The 22,049-nt window shown below is 41.1% G+C and overlaps 1 protein-coding gene across 1 annotated transcript; it reads left to right on the top strand.

Annotated features, from left to right (window-relative positions):
- Positions 1–378: 378 nt before the first annotated feature.
- LOC143442935 (uncharacterized) lies at positions 379–18,245 on the top strand. The gene is made up of 5 exons (XM_076937721.1): positions 379–454; positions 7,164–7,447; positions 14,967–15,093; positions 15,294–15,354; positions 16,659–18,245. The coding sequence occupies exons 1-5, from the start codon at positions 379–381 to the stop codon at positions 17,479–17,481; spliced, it is 1,371 nt and encodes a 456-aa protein (XP_076793836.1). The 3' UTR covers positions 17,482–18,245.
- The last annotated feature ends 3,804 nt before the right edge of the window (positions 18,246–22,049 follow it).

Consider the following 22,049-nt stretch of genomic DNA (forward strand, 5'->3'; position numbering starts at 1 on the left):
AAGACACCAGTAAAGGGAAATGTTCACAGTTCGGAGCTTCATGCAGTAGTCATGGTCATATATTTGTTTGGAAATGTGTGATTATTCATTGATTCATCAGCTATAAACAGTGGGACGTTTTAACTGTCAGAGACTTGGAAACAGAATGATTAGAATATTGTTGAGAAAGACATAAAAGGAAGAAGTATGTGGATAGATCTCTCAAAAAGGGCCAAAGGATGTAAAGATACTTCTGTCCCATGTAAATACTGATCAAAAGGTAAGTTCAGCTGAGCATACATTAAGTAATCAAGTACCTAGGGTGATCCATTCTGTGGAAGTCAGCTGTGTTCACAGCTATATCTGTTATTTTCCCATGGGAACATCAACATAGTGGCCATGGTGAATGCAGTGGGGTTTCTGTATGGGTACAACAGTAGAGTTCTCACGAAGCCTGACATGGCCACATCTGCTGGTGAGTGTCAGATCTACCAAAAGCAGAGATTAACACTGAGCCCTAGATATGGAATTATATCTTGGGTTGCCCAGCCAGTGACTTGGTGGCATATTGACTATATTGGATTATTTCTCTTGGGCAAAGGACAAAGCTTTCTTCTTCCTGGAATAGACAGATATTCTGCTTATGATTTTGACTTTCATGCACATATTGCTTCTGCCAAATCCATGATCCATGGACATACTGAGTGCCTCATTCACCACAATGGAATTCCACAAAGTATTGCTTCTGATCAAGAAACTCATTTTACATCAGAGAAGTGAGACAGTGGGCCAATGGTAGTGGATTTTAATGGTATTAATTACCATTAATACCATATTCCTTGTTACCCTGAAGGTGCTGAACTGATAGAAAAATAGAATGACCTCTAGAAGAAACTTTTACACAGCCAATTATGAGACAGCCACCTGGAGAGCTGGGCAGGGTCCTAGGCTGTATGTATTTTGAATCAGCTTCCAGTATTTGGCACAGTTTCTCTCATAGCCAAGATCCATGGTTTAAGGAATCAAAGTTGGTGGAAACCTGTGTGAAGGTTACAGTCCCCCAAATCTGAGTGGAATTCAGCTCAAAATGGAGGACTCCCTTTATCAGCAGGGCTTCAATTTTTCTGCTTCAATTTTTCTAGACAATGTCCCTGAACACAGGTGGCTGTCCTTATCAAAAGAATGTCCCTATGTGGAGCTACTTAAACTCAGCACACAAGTCCCATTCTGGCTTCCCTGCCCACATGATAATTATGTATACTATTATGACCAATTAATCTTTTCCATCTGTACCCATAAAAGCCCTCATATACCTTATTTCAGGAATAATAAAGTAGAATTGACTCACTGTGCTGGTCTACAGAGATAATTTTATAATACAGCCATCTCAAGCCAGATTGCCATGGCTGCTCCCTTTGTCCTCACTGTTTGGTGGCTAACAACCACCTAAGAATAAAGAAGACCCACATCAAAGCTATTACCCTTAGTGGCCCAGTAGGAAAAAATTGCTTCCTCTGATCTTAAGTTCTGTTGGCCTGCAATTATTAGTTATAGAGAGGTGAGCTCTCCTTCCAGGAACTACAACAAACCTTCAGTCTTCCCAGTGGCCAATCTGAGCATCTAAGGCCCTTAAGCCAACAAGATAAGAAAGCAATAACAGTGTTAGAAATTCTGATTAATCACCATGGGGAAGTTATATTGCTTCTCCAAATGGAGTTACAAAGGCTTATGTCTAGACTGCAGAATCTCTTGTGGTGGTTCTCAACCTTTCTAGTACTGGGACCCTTGAATACAGTTCCTCATATTATGGAGACACCCAAAACATAAAATGAATTATATTGCTGCTTCCTAATTGTAGTATTGCAACTGTGATGAACTGTAATATGAATATTTGATTTGCAGTTGGTCTTAGGCAACACTTGAGAAAAGGTTCTTACATTCTCACAGGGGTTGTGATCCACAGGTTGAGAACTAGTGTTTTATGGTATCTCATGATGATGTAATACCTTGTAATTAAAAGCAATGGGAACCTACAATAACCCTATCCAGACAGGATAAAAAAGGGCACAGACCCATCAGAAATGAAGGTATGAATCTCTCCTCCAGGAAATGTTCCAGATCTGCTGAGGTTATTACCACAGTTCGGGAAAATACAGAATGGGTAGTAGGGAAAGGTCATTATAAATATAACAAAGGCTACATGACTAATTGCAGAAATGAGGATTATGAGTGATGTGAGTGTTCCAGTCATATTTTGTTAATGTTATATTTCTACAGACAGTTGTGTTTTCTCTCCTCAATTTCAAGAAATGAATTAAGAGAATATCAATGATTATTTAACTTGAAGTTGCCACACTGTTTAATGTTCCCACTATGCATTATAACATTTTTATGTATCTGTGCTTGTACAAGAAGTAGTTCAATCATTTTAGGCATAATTATGACCTGGTCCCATACATAATGCTTTTCATTTTGGCTGGAATTATTATGACATTTTTTTTTCATTTGGAAATTAACCATGACATAAGAAGACATGATTGTGTGTGAAGTTGACATAGGGTAGTAGAGTTGAGATTGCTGTCTTGATTGTTAACTCTATTACATCTGGAATTAACTAAAACCCCCAAAGTGACTTCAATCTGAATCTTGATAGTGAAGGACACAGCTTTAATCCAGATGTTTGAGCTGAAAAGCCCCAACTCTAATCTGAACCATGATTTGTACTGCGAGCCTGTATAATGACATGGAAGGAAGAGGCATTTGCTCTTTAGCTGCTTGCTCTCACCTTGATAGCAAGTCCGTTCCTCCAGTGACATTAGGATCACTTTATTTGGAATTCCAGCTTATTCTAAACTTCTAAGCTGAGACATCAAGGCTTGTGGACTGAGCAACTACTGGATCCTTGCACTTTGCCTTTATAGCTAGTTATTGTTGAATTAGCTAGACCATCACAGCCTCTAAGTCATTCTAAACAACACCCTTTACGTAAAGAGACATTTATTTCATGTGTTTGGTATTCTATAGAACTCTGACTAATATACTAGACAAGTACTAAATACTTTTAGAGCAGTTTGGGCCTCGCAACTATCTCAGTTCAAATTGATACAAGTTCAAATTGGCCACCTTCCCTTAACCTTTTGTTCAGGTAATGTTTTGATGCTGGGCTGTTACAGCTATTAGAAAAGAAAGTCAATAGCAAAAGTGTAAAATATCACAATTGTAACACAAATAATACAATTATATGGGGACCTCAGATAGAGAGATTCAAGATTAAGTGAGGCCGGGCGGTGGTGGCGCACGCCTTTAATCCCAGCACTTGGGAAGCAGAGGCAGGCGGATTTCTGATTTTGAAGCCAGCCTGGTCTACAAAGTGAGTTCCAGGACAGCCAGGACTACACAGAGAAACCCTGTCTCGAAAAACAAAACAAAACAAAAGATTAAGTGAGGAATGGGAAACCAGATGTCTAAGCTTTTGCTATTTCATTTGCTATTAACTACATGATATGAATAACAAACCATGTCTCATGTGTATTTTCTACATGTAATTAATAAAAAGTCAATTTTAAATAAGCCATGAATTTGTGTTTATTGCTTGTCTGAGATCCCTTTTTCAGAATTTTCATTGTCAAGTGAAAACTTCACATAGAAATCTTTAGTAAGCATATTTTTAGGTTGGGAAGAAAGTAAACCAGATAAGTCTAGAGCAGAAGAGTACTGAAGGGCATTTTATCTCAGAGGAAAATTAGGTGCAGCAATAGCTGACAGTGAGACCCAGCATAGGGTAGCATAAATGTTCTTTGCTGGCAGCAGGCTGTGTGGCTCTTGGCAACTTATCCTTTGATTATCTGTAGAGTTCTGTGAATATTATAGTCTTTGCTTCTTTTGTTAGTATGCTAGTTTTGGAGGCAAATGGCTAGAAAATATTTAGGTTCTTTTGAGAAGCCTTTCTATAAGTAAGAGAGAAGCTATCAGAATAAGAATAAAACAAACCATTAAGATATAAAATGAATACCTTGTAGGCCTGATATTTCTTCTTTTTGCAATAGAGATAATATTGACTCAGTGGGACCATCAAGAATAATGGTAGCCACCTTAATTTTAACCCTGAGCCTAACCATATTCTAATCCTCACCTCTTAATTTTCTAACCTCCTAAACCTAATTCTACAAACTCTTATCTTAATCCTAACCATTGTCTAATCCCCTAACCCTAACTCAAACCTTGCTTGCCGTGGAGCATATTTCTTAATTACAACTTTTGAAGTGTGAAACCATTTATTAATCTTGATCTTTTGAGATGTTCAGATCCACCTTTAATCTGAGCTACAGATTCTTTTGACAACCTACATATATAAAGGACATTGAACACAGTGGTGTTTTTGTGGGGTTCTTTGTTTACCTACTTTTTTTTTTTTTTTTACAAAACAAAAGTGGTTTGTTTATTTTTGTTTTAAAACTGGTATTAGTATGTGGAGAGCTGACAGGTGGCTATCATCCTTGCAACCATCTTGAGCTATATACCCTGACAAGAGACTTGTTTACAACAGCCTACAACAGGTGAGCACACTCTGATAACATCTTGTTTTAGAGACCCAGAACTTTCCCTTGGGTGTGTGACTTAAAGGTGTGAGACTTAAAGGTGCGACTTAAGAAGAGAGACTTATAAAAGGTGAGAGGCAGACAGAAGAAAGTAACTTGGAACTGGGAAAGAGTCTAGCAACTTGAACTATACTAGAGACTTGCAACTAGAGACTGTGACTTGGGATTTTGAGACTTGGGACTAGGAACTTGGAACAAGAGACTTGGGACTTGGGACTTGGAAAGAGAGAAGAAGAGAGACTGGAGGAGAGAGAGACATGAGAATAAATGGGACTGAATCACATTCTGTCTCTTCTCCATTCTATGCATCCCTTCGCGTCCACCCTCACTCTCTCTCTTGCTGAAGCCTGACCTGTGGACTGGAGCAGCAGTATGAGCTAGGACAATTTAGCCCCCAAGCTTGGGGCAGTGCAGGTTCCAAGCATATGCCAGCGAGGTCCCCAACATTAATAAGTACTTATTTCTTCAGAATTCTGGTATACACTGAATATCAGCTGTAATATCCTGCAACATGAAATCAGCCAGCCCTTGATTTTTCTAATTTACCTTGTCCAACAGCCTTTATTGGGACATTCTATTAAATAACCTTTCTAAATACAAAGAGAGATTCATTCTCTCTATGATTTGAGATATGTTTATCTACATAACCTATACTAATCCAACTGTGTTTCTTCTTCACTTTGCCATTGATGAAGATGTGCTGGCTAACAGTAGTGCTCAACTGTGTTTCCCTTATGATTCTGGCTTTTCTTTAGGGTTGATTGATACCTATCATCTGGTGAAAGGGAGCTGCAGTTTCCCTGAGCCCAGCATGAAGCCACAAAACAAGACTCTTGTTTCCTAAAATCTCTCTTTAATGTTAATGGTGTTAGCATTCTGTCTAAAACTCTACCTCACAGTTACCTGGTGACAGCCAGGTATGCTCCTCCCCATAGTTACCTCTCTTTAAAGAGAGATGGAATATGTTCTATGGGTGTGTGGGGAGGTGTAGGGGAAGGGAATGTTTCAGCAGGCTCATGCCTCCTGTTGAGATATTTCTTCCCCCAGAGGGACCATGCCTCATGCTGAGACAGCTCTTCCCCAGGAGCAACCTGCCAAAAGACAGTATAGTATAGAATATAGTTTATTCAGGATATGTGGTGGGGAGTTAAGAGGGTAGTAGAGGCAGAGAAAAGCAGAGAGAGTCAGAGAGTAGAGAAGTAGAGGCCGGGCATGAGCATGTGGAGAGAGAAGGGGAAGGAAAGAGCTCAAGAAGGCAAGAGAAAGAGAGAGCAAGAGATCAAGAGATCAAAAGAGAGAGGAAGGGGCGAGCAGCCACCTTTGTAGTCGGTCAGGCCTACCTGGCTGTTGCCATGTAACTGGGGTGGAGTTTAGACAGAATGCTAAGAAATAGCTTGGGTATCCTTCTACTTGTGGGTCAGATTGATACCTCAACTGCACCTTGAGTAATGGAAGCCATTCACCTTGATTACAGGAAGAGGAAGGCAAGTGCTGTGAGGAAAGCTCAGGCAAGGTCTGAAGTCAGGTCCTGGTAAGTGTAGGATCATTGCTCTCAGAGGGGAAGAGCAGGCAGCTGAATAGACTGAGCTGGAATGGTGGGTTCTCCCCCAGGGCTGAGTGAAATGAGATTCCTTTTGAAGGATATGAACACATGATAATGGAGTACAACTTCTGAGATTTGGAAAGGGTCTGGCCCTGGTCCGGAAGCACATTTTAACCTTGAGGCATGGTAAGACTTACTGGCCTATCAAGGCTTCTAGGCAGACCTGCCAATCAGACAAGGAGGCTGGTTCTTCTGGGTGCCATTCTGCAGGTTTGCTGTGCCTGTGCAGGCTTGAATGGTCATCTGTGCCTTGCTTTGAGGTCTGTGTTGGGTGCTGTGTAGAGACCTCAGGGAAGCTCTTAAATTGAGTCACGGTGACCACCTGTGAGGTCCCTGGTGATGCTCCTCACTAGTTAGATCAGGAGGTGACCTCTGAGTAACATCACTATCATGACTGATTCTGAATCTGCCCAAAACATTTGGACCAGTTGCTTTCCTGTAGAAACACGGGTGTTTTTTCTGACTCTGCAGCACATGTGTCCAAATCCTTTTGTCTTTTATAGTATACATTAAGAAGACAGGCATAGCTGGGCAGTGGTGGTGCACGCCTTTAATCCTGGCATTTGGAAGGCAGAGGCAGGGGGATGACGGTGATGGAATAGTGATCAATAATCATGCTAATCAATAATCAATACTAATCAATGACCAATAATCAATACTAGTCAATAACCAAAAGTGACCAATAATCATGATAATCAATAATCGACAACCAGCAGTCAACGTTGATCAATAATCAATAACCAATACTAATCAATAGCCATAATGACCAATAATTGATGGCACACGCCTTTAATCCCAGCACTTGGGAGGCTGAGGCAGGCAGATTTCTGTGTTCGAGGCCAGCCTGGTCTACAGAGTGAGGACAGCCAGGGCTATGCAGAAATGGCAGGCGGCCCGAGACTACATTTCCCATAAGGACTCATGCCAAGATTGCGACTGGCCTTCAAACTACATATCCCATGATGCCTTGAGGAAAAAGTAAGATGGCGGCCGGCCAAAGACTACATTTCCCGTGAAGGCTTGGGCCCGGCTCACACACGCGGTGTTTGGAGAGCCCCTCCGGAACCGATTGACTTCACCGAGAGCCGAAAGATTGCACCTGGAGACCTCTGCCGCTGCCGTTGCCGCTGCCACCGCCGCCATCTGGGAGGAGCACCGCGGTCCCGGTGGCATCGGAGGGCTCCTTCTGACGTCACAGACCGTGCGACGCCATCTGATCGCCCGCTGCGGGGCCGCCGCAGACCGGGGAGATGACTGGAGCCTCCAGGTACCGTGGCGGGCGGGTGGAAGCGGAGGCCCCGGGTTGCCCATGAATCTGAGGCAGGGGTATGACTGGAGCTGCTTACAGGTACTGGCTGGCCAACCTATGGACACACTCCCAGACTTGTACGAAGGAGAACTGTGTCATGTTGGGCGTTATTATTGAAAGACCCCCAGGAGGGAAGACCCTCTAGTCTCGGGATATTGCAACCACTCAATAACTCACAAGACACAAGAGGCTTTATTTCGGGAATCAGCCGGGCTGAGGTCGAGACTCATAATGAGGAGTGTCGACTCCGAGGCCAGGGGTAGAGGGTGTTTAAAGGAAAAAACCACAAACCAGAGGGGTGAGGGGGAAAACAAGGAAGGATATCATAAAAATAGTGGAAAGTTCCAGCCCATTATTCAGTCAGTCATGTGGGAAACATCTTGTACATATTTTTCTTAAGAATGTAATCTTGCTCAACCATCTACTCTGTGGTCAGCCAGTTCCTGGAACCTGGAGCTAGTGAACCGGCTGGCCTACATTCTTGGCTCAGCCCTAGGGGTCATAACAACTTTTCATACCCTTTATAAATTTTCATATCTTTCAATTATCACCTGGTTATCGTTTTCATGTGGACATAAGGGTCACCAGTATGTGTGAAACTGACCGTCGATGGACTGTGATTAGTATTCTGGGCTTTCATTTTAAGACTTAAAATAAAATACTTAAGTACAGGCGCGGTGGTACACGCCTTAAATCCCAGGAGATGATCGTCAAGCAGATCTCTGATTCAAGTCATCCTGGTACAGAACAAGTTTTAGGTAATGAAAAGCTTAGGTACAGGCAAAGTGTTACACACACGTATTACCCAGCATTCAAGAGACAGAGCCATGCAGATCTCTGAGTTCAAGGTTCATCTACAGAGCAAGTTCAGGCACAGCCGAGCTTAGGCAGTGAAGTTGTTGAAAAATAGAAAGCTGGTGATAATGTAATAGAAGGGGCCATGTTTCAGCCCCAGCAAGCAGAGGAACTCAGCAGCTTTGTCCATGTGGCTCTGCTTTTAGAGGAAAGAATAGAAGGGACAATTGAGACAATTGATACTGGTTAGCTGTAGTTAGAAAATTAGTGGGAATGAAGAAGAAACCAGCACCACTGAGGTGACATCTTCTGGTAAGTGTTTTCTGAGAGGACAAAGAAGCTGTATTTCAGAGATAGCTAAGGTTGTACCTTGTGCACCCGGAGTCGATCATGTGTGAGAATCACCCAGGTGGTATTGGTTTCAAAGGCATAAATGAATCTATCATGCAGAGCAGTTAAGGGCTTGGCACCATGAAGGGAGTGTATAACAGGAATGCAGTGAATCCTAGTTGCAGGGGAAGAACCTAGCATATTGAAGATGTCAGTCCCATGGGATGAGCAGAAAGAACAGCAGCAGCAGTAAAGTGGAGTGAAGCAGAACCTAGTGTACTATAGAGAGAAGAGCTGGTGAAGTGACCCAGTCTCTTTTGAGGAGCACAGATGATCATGTGTGAATCCCAGATACTGGAACAAGAAGCTGTAATATTGAAGTTACCTTTGAAACCCTAATATTTTGAGATTCCAGAGCTGTGGGGTACCTGCTCAGGAAAACAGTTTCAGACAGTGCAGTAACAGATAGTGAGGTAGGTCTTTGGACAAAGTACCTTTTCGACTGCCATGCATGGCTTGTGGCTGAACAGGAGCATCTTTCAATAATAAGGACCTCAGGCACAAAGATGAGTTTGTAAAGCCCAGTCAATTCTGTTTTAGAGAGCACACAAAGTCCACTTGAGCAAACATCCTATGACAACCCTCCCCCCTGCCCCCCGGGTCAACAGCCAGTCAAGGTACAACTGCAGGGTTAAGCTACATATAAGATAACTAATACACCTTACAGAGAAAAAGTTAGTCTACCCATCATGGTTGTCAGATGGTTTTGCCCCCTTGATTGGTTCCTGCAGATTATGCCAGACATGCAGCTTTTAAAATATTAAGCTGCTGACCTGTATATTAATGCCCCAATCTTGCTGTAACTGCAATAAATACCCAGCACCCCTAGACTGGTCTCTCAGTTTCAATCTCATGTGAGGCTGACTGGCGAGAATCCTTATTACAGAGCTCTTAATAAAGACCTCCATGTGTTTGCATTACAATAGGCTCCTTGTTGGTCTCTGGGCATCTCTGTGACTTGGACATAACATCTTAGTGCATTGACTGTAACCCTAAGACCCTCAGGACTCCCAACCAAAAGATTCAAAGGCCGGTGTTTTAAGATGCACCATTGTTGTTTCTGTGTCAGTGGCTTGTCTGACAGATTTGAGTCTATGTGCCTTGGTTTTCAGGTTTTTCTTGAGTATATGTGGAGGGAGATGACTAAATTGAACGTGGAACCCTGCTACAGTGGATACGCTGGAGAGTCGTAGCCCCAAAGTGCTTCGAAGATGTTCCAGAGCCTGGTATAGTGGACGGTGTTCCTCTGGTCTTAATTTCTGGGAAGGTTAGGGCAGACTTGGAACCCTGCTACAGGGCTCACAGCTGCCATCCTGTCTTCATTTTCTCCTCTGTCCAAGTGGAGGAATCTGTTGGGTAGTGTTTACCGCTCCCTTGTGGCTGTCTGTTATGTGCATGGCACTTTCTTATTCTCTCATTGAGGAAATGAGACAGACTCCATCCTAATTGATTTAGTTACTAGCCCCACACCTTGGGTTAAATCCTTCTTAACAGCAGGATCTAGACACAATGACTAGTCCATGACAGAGAGCTCTTCGAAACAGCATCCAGGGCAAAATCAGGCTCTGCCTACCTTGTTTTAGAGGGTGGAAAAACAAAGATTTCATTTTCCACCTCCTGAACTACCCTCTGCCCAGTTCATATGTGACTCTGTAGTTTTGAACTTGGAGTTATCATAAGATGGAAGGTTATTCTTCATCGATTCTAACAAATTTAGCATATCTTCCTTGGGTTAGAGATCCTGTCCTTTGTTGCTGGTCATTTCCAGGTCTGTGGGACAATCTGCTTTTCTGTCCACCTTCCAGCTGTTTTAGCCACATCTTTGGTAGCACTGGCTTGGGAACCCAGGGTTAAAGACACCTCACCCCAGGGCAGCACAGCCTCTGAGCTCCCCATTCCAGTGTATCCTTCCCTGCTCTAAGTAAGTGCCCTCCCTATTTTGTCCTGGCTCAGCCACAACTCCAGCTCCCTCATGTGGTGGCATGACCTCCTGTAATTGATATGGTTAGTTCATTGGTTTTTGGGTTGTTACAACGTCCTCATTTATTATTGTGTCTGTGTCATAATGGTCTTAAGTTCTCAACATTTCAGAGCTACAGTCATCTGAAGGATTCTCAATCGAGGGCGTGTCCTCATCATAATGGCTGGTTGCTATGTCTGTGAGAGATAGTGTTGATGATTGATTAGGAAGGCTCTTCCACTGATGGTGGCAATATCCCTAAGTGGTCCTGGGCTGGATGAGAGAGCTAGCTGAGCATGAGACAGTGACCAAGCAAGAGAGCAAGCCAGGAAACAGTGTTTGTCCATTCTTTTTGCCTTCAGTTTCTAATCTAAGCTTCTAAAATGTTGGACTGTGATCTGACAGAACCAGGTACAACAACCATTTATTACCTGAGATGCTTTTGCTCAGAGGATTCAATCACAGCAGCAGAGTAGCAAGTGAGAACAATAATAACAACAACAACAAAATGGTATCTAAATGTGATTATGCTGGTGGACAGAATCTATGTATGTTCTCTTTTGAAGGAATGTGGAGAATATCAGAAATTGAGAGGGGTAAAGTCATAGAAAGCTGTACATGGATCTTAACCGGTTGTTCTCATAGGACATGGAAGATTGGGCTGTTGACAGTAGGGCAGCCAAAGGTAGTTGAGGTCATGCTAGTTCAGTGGAAAATGCACTCTGTGAAAGGTTTAGTTAGAGGTCATTTGTGTGATTGGTCATTTGGCCAAAAGTCTTCCGTACTTGGCTTATGCCCTGAGATATTGAGTAGGGCAAAATTTAAAAATAATATGCTGATTTGTATATTTTTATTTTATTTATATGTATTGTTTACTTTTCCCATTTATTTATATATTCCATTATATCTCAGTTACTACCCCCTCCCCATTCCATCTTCCACAATACCTCATCCCTGACTCCTTTTTTTCCCCCATGGAGAATGGGGACTACTTGAGTATCCCCCAGTCATGGCATGTCAAGTCTCTGCATGGTTAAGCACATCCACTCCTACTGAGGTCAGACATGCCAGCCAAGTATGGGGAACAGTGTGGACAGACAGGCAATACCTTAAGGGACATCCCCCGCTCCAGTTGTTGGGGAACCCATGTGAAGACTGAGTAGCACATGTAGTACATATATGCTGGGCACCTCTGTCCATCCTGTGTATACTCTTTGGTGGGTGACTCAGTCTCTGAGAGTCTCCTAGGGTCCAGGTTAGTTAACTCTGATGGTCTTCTTATACACTTCCTGTTCTTTCAGAGGCCCTCAATCATTTCCCCAAGTCTTCCAAAGACTCCCTGAGCCCTCTCCAGTGTTAGGCTGTGGGTCTCTGCATCTGTTTCAGTCAGGTGCTGGATGGAGACTCTCAGAGGACAATAATGCTAAACTACTGTCTGCAAGTATAACAAAGTGTCTTCACTAATGTCAGGGAGTAGTGCTTACCTTTTGAATGGGTCTCAAGTTGGACAGGGTATATTTTGGTCATTCCCTTAGTCTCTACTCCATCTTTGGGCCTGCTTTTTTTTGTTTTGTTTTGTTTTGTTTGTAGACAAGACCAATTTTGGGTGGAATGTTTTTAGGTTCAGTTGCTGTTTTTAATTCACCACTGGGGGTCCTGCCTAGCTGCAGGATGTAGCCTCTTTGGTGTTCATATCTCACTGCTATGCATCTCAGCTAAAATCACCCCCATAGACTCCTTGTTGCCCTCCAATTCTTGGTCTGTGTCACATCCTAAAGATGCCTTCACCCTTCCACCCCTGCCAGCTGCAGATTTCAATTCAATATTCTGTTCCTCTGGCCCTCTCTTGTCTCTCACCACACCTGTTCCTGACCCTGCTTTCCCTTTGTTATCTGCTCTCCCATCCAGTTCTCTCTCTTCCATCTGCCTCCTATGACTGTTTTATTCCCATTTCTGAGTGAGATTCAACCGTGTTCATTTGGGCCTTCCTTCTTGTTCAGTTTTTTTGTGTCTGTGGAGTTCAATGTGGGTTTCCTGTATTTTATGATTATTATTCACTTGTAAGTGAGTACATACATGCATGCATGTGCTTTTAGGTCTGGGTTACCTCACTCAGGATGATAGTTTCTAGTTGTATCCATTTGCCTGCAAAATTCATGATGTCCTTGTATTTAGTAGCTAAATAATGTTTCATTTTGTAAATGAACCACGTTTTTATATCCATATTTTGGTTGAGGGACATCTTGATTCTTTCACTTTCAAGGTGTTAAAAATAAAATGGCTCTGAACTTAGTGGAGTTCCTACTCTGGTTCCCCTGCCCTCACAGAGTCCCTCCCTCCACTCTCTTCTGTTTCTGCTTTGAGAAGGTGTGGGCCCCTGGGTAACCCCACACCATGGTGCATCAAGTCTCTGCTGGATTAAGTTCATCCTTTTCATTGAAGCCAGACACAGCAGCACAGTTCAAGGAGCAGATTCCAAAGATATACAGCAGCTTTACGGGCAGCCCCTGCTACAGTTGTTGGAGGACCCTCATGAAGACTGGGCTGCACATCTGCTACATATGTTCCAGGGGCTTTAGTCCAGACTGTGTGTGTTATTTTGTTTGTGGATCAGTCTGTGAGTGTCCCCAAGGGTCCAGGTTAGTTGAGACTGTTGGTCTTCCTGTGGATTCCTCTCCTCTTCAGGGCCATCAATTCTTCCCCCCAACTCTTCCATAACAGTCCCCAAGGACCATTCAATGTTTGACTGTGGTTCTCTGCATCTGTTTCAAGTCAGCTGATGTGTGGAGCCTCTTAATGGACAATTATGCAAGGCTTCTGTGTGGGAGCCTAACAGAGTATCCCTAATAATGTCATGGATTGTGCTTGTCCATAAGGTGGGTCTTCAGTTGGGCAAATTTTCAATGGACATTTCCTCACTCTCTGCTCCAGCTTTACCCCTGTATTTCTTTTTAGACAGGACATACTTTGTTTTGTGTGTCTACTGTGTTTTGTTTGAAACTGATTCTTCAGCTTTTTTCTCATGCTCGTATACATTCTCCATTTAATCTCAGTTCCTAAATCACATAAGATACAGTATAAACATTTGCTATTCACTGCTAAGCTATTTTGGAAGCCTTGTGGTTTTATATTTTTAACTTTATATATTTGGTTTTTGTTTTCAAGACAAAATTTCTCTGTGAAGCCCTTCCTGGGCTGATAGTAGATATAGAAACCACAGAAGCCACCTGACATGTTTTGTAAAATAAACACATGTTTCTCTGCAGCTCTTCATCCACATCTTCAATTTTAAAATTCGGCGAAATATATATATTATATTCTATTTCTCTGGATGGCATATGTTTATGATATCAATACTGCCTGAGGCTTCAGAGTCCTTGGATTCCAGGTGTATATCGTTCTACATTAGTCTTGTGTTTGTTCTGAAATTTTTGAATAAATAAGAGTATTGTGCCTGTGTGCATGAATATGAATATTATATGTGCCTCGTCTTTACTGTTGTCAGAAGATTGCCTCAGAACTCTTGATCTTGAAGTAATGGGTAGTTGTTGATCCCCATGTGAATACTAGAAATTGACTACCATTATGTGGAAGACCATCAAGAGCTTTCCACTCCTGAACTATCTTTCCTGCTCTATGTTTCTTATTTCTGATCAACATATACGTTACTAATATTTTCATCTGTCCATTTTCAACTGTTTAAACATTCATTGCCTTCTAGTAAAATTTATTAATGTTGCTGTTTAAACTGGTTCACTTCATGTTTTTGCAAAATAAATACAGAACTGCAGTGAATGTATAATTCTTTGTAGGAACTTCAGTAAAGAATCATGAGTTTTCTCTATCATGTTTGTTTCCTCGGTTGGTTTTTGCAAGAGAGTGAGGGTCTTAATATGTAACTTTTGCTGTCCTGCAACACATTCACATAGACCACGCCAGCATCCATCTCAATGATATACACCTTCCTGTACCTCTGTGGTTAAAGATATAAGCAAATGCATGCAGGTTGCCCATCATTTTTGTAGTTAGTAATTATTCATACAGCTTTTCAGATGTTTGCTCAGTACAGTTCATCTGTTTCCCCCGTATATCCCTCTCAGTTGCCATTTGTGTTGCCAGGCTAATATCCTATTCAAAGGGATCAGAAGCAATACAGGTGAAACTTATAATTCAATTTCCTTCTAAAATGACAGAATGATTATAGCTTCTGTTTCAGGAAATAAGTGAAGGAAGCACCAGAATTACATTATTACATTGTGTAGAAAGTATCCATTTATTTACAGTGATGTCACAATCATGCTTTCTGTTGTACACATGTATGGAATATTTTAGGATGCAGTGACTTATGATGATGTGCATGTGAACTTCACTGCAGAAGAGTGGAATTTGCTGGATCCTTCCCAGAAGAATCTCTACAAAGATGTGATGCTGGAGACCTACTGGAACCTCACTGTTATAGGTAAGACTGTGAATTTTGTTTTGCTTTTCAAAATAATGGAACAAGTGATTCTTGGTTATTGATGATCCTCTGTTATTTCAATTGAGAACAAGGAAGATTGAGCTAAATAAATCAGGTTCAGTGCTGTCAAAATTCACAGTAACTTGAATTTTGCCTAATTTCCAATACTATATCATTCACTTTCTGGTACTGTGTTTTAGGTTACAGTTGGGAAGAGCATCATATTGAAGAACAATGTCAAAGTTCTGGAAGGCATGAAAGGTAGTTTTCATGTACAAGCTGATACAAATATACCTGTGAGGAAATTTTAATGTGTTCTAGAAGCTCTAAAGAAAAGCAAGTGTGTAAAAAAATCAGTCCTGGCTGGGCAGTGGTGGTGCACGCCTTTAATCCCAGCACTTGGGAGGCAGAGGCAGGCGGATTTCTGAGTTTGAGACCAGCCTGGTCTACGGAGTGAGTTCCAGGACAGCCAGGACTACACAGAGAAACTCTGTCTCAAAAAAAATTAAAAAAAAAAAAAATCAGTCCTTTAAGTATAGCTATGATTATAATATTCTCACAAAGCCATGTGTCTCAATGTCAGTTATCTGATTTATGTTTGTAAGGTATTCCTCTAAGGAATAAGACATGGAAACAATGCCTTAAGAGATATCTTTAATTGATTTGTAGCTCCATTAGAGCTTTGCTGTGGAACTACCAATCTGAATAGTCTTATAATATTTAGATGTTGCACATTGAATAGTGATAAATATATATCCGAAGCCATCCAATAATAATAATATCCAAAGTCCATGGTAAATTTGGTGATACTCATATTCTTGTAGTGACATTTCTAAGTTTATTGAGTGGTCAGCTAGTGAGAGTGAAGAAAGTCTTGGAGAAACCTTAATCCATATACCACATGTCTACAAAGAACAAAATGTCACATGGTGCAAATTCAATATGGAAACCTTTCATTCATTCTTCTTTTAATGGGTATATCAAGTATCAGAATGGATGAAACCTTGTGAGCATAGGGATGTTGAAAGAAGCAATGTACCTCTTTCTACTCCAGACAAATGAGAAGATATGTAGTATTCTGCCTTTGGTAGACTTTCTGAATATGATAGACATTTGCAATTAATTGGTTTTCTGACATTACCGGGGACATCCCCAAGTCACACTGCAGAAAATCTCTATGGGTACTAAAAGTTTGGAAATTCTTTTGTTTGTCCTGGCTCACAGTGCTGCTGTGGTGTGATTCACACTACAGGAAAAACTAAGAAAGCAATCAGTGTTTTAATACCCTGATACCATGTGAAATACATCATACAGAAATCTCATATAGAAAAAGGATGTTATAAATGTGAGCCATGTAGTAAATGCTCTTACCATCACAGGTATTTTCAAAGAGGTAAAGCAACCCACAGTGACCAAGTACAACTGTGAACATCAAAGGGATAAAACCTTATAATCTGAGTGTTCTTTATTATTAGACCAACTACAGAATTTATTCATATTGATAAAAGGATTGATCAGGGTAATGAATATAGTAAAGCTTTCACATGTGTCCATTATTGTTGCAGGCATGAAAGAAGTCATACTGGAGAGAAACCACATGAATGTAATCAATGTGGTAAAGCCTTTTCACGTCCCAGTCAACTCCAATATCATAAAAGAACACATTCTGGAGAGAAACCTTATGAATGTAATCAATGTGGTAAAGCCTTTTCATGTCACAGTTATCTCCGAAGACATAAAAAAATCCATACTGGAGAGAAACCTTATGAATGTAGTCAATGTGGTAAATGCTTTACACAACTAGGTTCTCTCCAAATCCATAAAAGGACACATACTGGAGAGAAACCTTATCAATGTAATCAATGTGGTAAAGCCTTTTCATGTCTCAGTGGTCTCCAATATCATAAAAGAACACATACTGGAGAGAAACCTTATGAATGTAATCAATGTGGTAAAGCCTTTTCATGTCACAGTAGTCTCCAATATCATAAAAGAACACATACTGGAGAGAAACCTTATCAGTGTAATCAATGTGGTAAAGCTTTTTCACATCACAGTCATCTCCAATATCATAAAAAAACACATACTGGAGAGAAACTTTATCAATGTAATCAATGTGGTAAAGCCTTTTCATGTCTCAGTGGTCTCCAATATCATAAAAGAACACATACTGGAGAGAAACCTTATCAATGTAATCAATGTAGTAAAGCCTTTTCATGTCGCAGTAGTCTCCAATATCATAAAAGAACACATACTGGAGAGAAACCTTATCAGTGTAATCAATGTGGTAAAGCTTTTTCACTTCACAGCCATCTCCAATATCATAAAAAAACACATACTGGAGAGAAACCATATGAATGTAATCAATGTGATAAAGCCTTTCCATAAAGTTTTTTTCTCCCAAAACATACAAGAACCCATATTGGAGAGAAACTATGAATGTAATCAATGTGCTAAAGCCTTTGCATGTCCTACTAGTCTGGAAAACATTAATGATTCCATACTGGAAAGAAACTTCATGAATGTAATCAACGTGGTAAAGACTTTTCACAACTTTGTACTCTCCAGTATTATAAAAGAACATGTACAGGAGAGAAACCTTACTAATATAATCAGTGCTGTAAAACATTTGCAAGTCATCTGCAGTGACAGGAGAGATTACATACAAGAGAGACACTTGCTTGAATATTAACAATGTGGTAAAGCCTTTGCATGTCATAGTTCTTTACATATACACAAAAGAAATCACACTGGAGAGAACTAATGTAATCACTGTGGTAAAATCTTGGCAATTCACTTTTATCTGTGACTACATAATAGAACACATTCAAGAGAGTCACTCAATGTAATCAAGGTGTTAAGCACTTGTATGTCACAGTCATCACCCAACACATGAGGTAAAGCCTTTCCAGGACACAGTCATCTCTGAATACACAAAAGAAAACGTGCAGGAGAGAAACCTTATGAATGTTGTCAATGTGATAAAGCCTTTGCATGTCATAGTCATCTCCAAACACTTAACACATGCTTTAGAGAAACCTTACAAATGTAATAAATGTGGTAAAGCCTGTGCATATCTCTGTAAAGTTTGAAATGATTGTTGATACTTGTCATATTTTTTTCCTCATAATAAATAACCTCAAGAAACTCAATGTAAGTGTGTTGGGTAAGATCTTACAAATTATTTGCAGTCACAGATTACTTTTGATATTATTAAAGGTGCTCAAAGACTCCTATGATACACAAAGCCTTAGATTGATTGATTACTTACTAAAGGGTTTAGTCTTCTATAAAGATACCAGAAAGTATAGTAGAAATAAACTGTGGTGATTTAAATATGCTTGACCCAAAGAAGTAACAATATTCTTATATTGCTTGTGGGAGATGTTACCATTTTGAATGAAGTGAATTACTGTGGTGGTGGTCTTTAGAGCTCAGGCCAGTACAAAATAGACCCTCCTACCACTTGGCTGGAAAGACCGTCTCTTCCTGGATACCTCCTCATGAAGATGCAGAACTCTCAGCTCCTTCCTATGTACTGAGGGTGATTTGAACTTTGTATATAGTTTTTGTGATGTTTTGCTGAAGAATGTTGCTGCCTTTTGCCCTTGTCTGTAGAGTGTCCTTGAAGATAAGGTAAAGAGGTTGATGTTAATTGCATTGACAAAGGAAGTCTCAGTGAAGCCAGCAAAGCCTTTGACCTGTGTTTAGTCTCATGATGATTTGAGCAAGCATAAAAAGCATAGTAATCTTAGAAAGAAAAAAAATATATAAAATATTAGGTCAAAAGAGAAAATCTAACCAGGAAGTTGAATGAAGCTAAATCCTGTGATCAAAGATACACAATGGTATTAAAGAAATGGTGATGTTATGGCAAGATTCCATCCACCTATACATATGGATGTGAAGTTGTATAAATGAGAACTGTACAATGTTAGGCATTATTAACTGGTTATTGTTTTTATGTGGACATAAGGAGATACAAGTATGTGTCAAATTGACAATGGACAGATTGTGATTACTATACTGGGTTTTCAATTTGAAATCTACAAGGATATACTTAAGTCCAGGCATGGTGGTACATGCCTTAAATCCCAGATCAGAGTCAAGCAGATCTCCGATTCAAGTCTTCCTGGTTCAAGTGTTCCTAAAACAGAACAAGTTTTAGGTAAAGAAAAGCTTAGGTACAGGCAAAGTGTTACACACGTATTACCCAGCATTCAGGAGACAAAGCCATGCAGATCTGAGTTCAAGGTTCATCTACAGAGCAAGTTCAAGCACAGCCGAGCTTAGGCAGTGAAGTTGTTGAAAAATATAAAGCTGGTGATGGTGTAATAGAAGGAGCCATGTTCCGGCTCCAGCAAGCAGAAGAACTCAGCAGCTTTGTCCATGTGGCTCTGGCTTTAGAGGCAAGAACAGAAGAGACTACTGAGACAACTGGTGCTGGTTAGCTGTAGTTAGAAAATTAGTGGGGATGAAGAAGAAACCAGCACCACTGAGGTGACATCTTCTGGTGAGTGTTTTCTGAGAGGAGAAAGAAGGCATATTTCAGAGGTAGCCAAGGTTGTACCTTGTGGTGCAGTTTGGTCCTGGGTAAGACTCACCCAGGTGGCACTGGTTTTAAGGCATGAATGTTTCATGCAGTGCAGCTAAGGCTTGGCACTATGAAGGGAACATGAGAGGAACGCAGTGAAGACTGTCACAGAAGAACCCAATATATTGAAGATGTCAGTCCCATGGGATGAGCAGAAAAACAGCAGGAGCAGTTGAGTGGAGTCAAGCAGAACCTAGTGTACTATAGAGGAAAGAGCTGAAGAAGTGACCCAGCTCCTTTCTTTTGAGGACGGCAGAAGATCATTTGTGGATCCCAGATACTGGAACAAGAAGCTGTGTTGGGAGCCGCAGTGAGCGTGTCAGCATTCGCCATTACAAGATGGTGCGGGCATCCTGTCCTCCCACTAGTAAACAACTGACTGCGCAGGTGCAAAAGGCAAAAAGCGTGCCAAAGTCACTGCCCATCCCGGGGCGTATTATGGGTAATGAGTGAACAGCCAATCAGAAGTGAATACGTCACTCTAGGGTGTATTTAAGCAGTGCCTTTTCCGGGCTTTCCGTCTTTCCGCTTCTACTGATACAAGAATAAAGCCTCATTGTAGTAACCACCCGAACACTGCCTCACGTGTCTCTTTTGCGGGCGAAGGGGACTCGAAAAGGGGCGCAGAACAAAGCTGTAATTTTGAAGTTACTTTGGAGACCCCAAGAGTTTTAGGATCCAGAGCTATGGGATACCTTCTCAGGAAAACTACTTTCGGGAAATAAAGCCAGCCAAAGAGAAAGAATTGTGCTGCAGTAAGCAGGGCAGGAAGGAGTTGGAGATCTGAAGAACACTTTGACATCAGACATGGAGATGCAGAGTTTGGAGATTGCCTTGCTGGGTTTTGGTCTTCGTTTGGCCCAGTATTTCCTCACAATGGTGATAAGGAATGGTGAAGTTTATCCTATGAATTTGGATGGATATTATGTGCTATTTGTTTGAAAGTATAGGGGATTACAGTTACATGATTGGATGAATCTCAAAAGAGACTTTGAACTTGGGACTCTTAACATTTTGAGACTGGTATAGATGATGGGGAGTTTTTTAAATTTGAACCTCATGTATTTTGAATTATGCCATTTTAAAATGTGGTCCCCATACACTCATGTGTTTGAACAAACATAAAGGAGGCAGGCAGTGAAATGTGGTAGTATAAATATGCTTGGCTCAGGGAGTGGCACTATTATGAGATGTGGCCTTGTTGGAGGAAGTGCATCACTGTAGGGGTGGCCTTTAAAGTTCCACCCAGTGCTGAATGGACCCTCCTATTAGCTCCCTGGAAGATAGTCTCTTCCTGGTTGCCTTTGGATCAAGATGCAGAACTGTCAGCTTCTTCGCCAGCATCATGTTTTCTTGCATGCCTGCCATGCTTCCTGCTATGATGAAAAAGGACTAAGTCTCTGAAACTGTAAGCCAGTCCCAATTAAACTGTTGCTTTTTTAGGAGTTGCCTTGTTGGTTATTTATCTTCATATCATTGGAAACGCTAAGACAGACACCCTGTGAGTGTATTTAATAAGGTCAAACCTTTGCACAATTCTCTAGTCCTTCATTATCATGAAAGAATATGTGCTAGAGTCTAAGCATGCCCCCTGTGACTCAGGACACCCCCGGTGATGCTGGACATGCTCCCTGAGTCTTAAACATGCCCCCTGTGACTCTGGACATGCCCCTTGTGTCTCAGGACATGCCCCCGAGTCTTAAACACACCCTCTGTGACTCAGGATACACCCACAGAGTCCTAATGTACATGTTTAGTATAATGAAGCCTTTGCACACTTCTAAAGTTTTCATCATTATGAAACTATTCATACTGGACAGGGCTTACATACTGTGCTAAAGCCTTTTATGTTATGGGGTCCACTGAGATCCAACACAACTCAAACACAGGACAAGACAAATGATAAGAATTTATTGTAATCAAGTCACTACAAATATATGAGGGCCACAAAATCACACTCAGAAGCTCAGCTGCAATACCCTAGGCTCAGCCCCACCCTGAGCCAGAAAGTTATATAGCGTCCAAAAGTCAAAACCACAAAGTCCTGTGCCGAGTTACAGTTACATTTTTCTCCCAAAGTTTTTTTTTCTGTTGTTACTCTGTCAAATGATACAGAATGTAGGTTGTATGGTCTACATTATCATAGCCACTTGTTCTTTTGTGATTAGAAACATGCATTATATTTTGAGAAATAAAACATGAATAACAGAAATCATGGTTAGGAACAGTTGTTATGTTTTAGGTAACAAAACATAAATGATGAAAGCTCACCAGATATTGTTAAGTAAACAGGTCCCCTATGACCTGGGACTTAAACTTAGTTTCAGTTTATGATTAAATGGAGGTTGGTAATAAAAAGGCA

This window comes from Arvicanthis niloticus, chromosome 7 (assembly GCF_011762505.2).
Source record: "Arvicanthis niloticus isolate mArvNil1 chromosome 7, mArvNil1.pat.X, whole genome shotgun sequence".
NCBI classification, from domain to species: Eukaryota; Metazoa; Chordata; class Mammalia; order Rodentia; family Muridae; genus Arvicanthis; species Arvicanthis niloticus.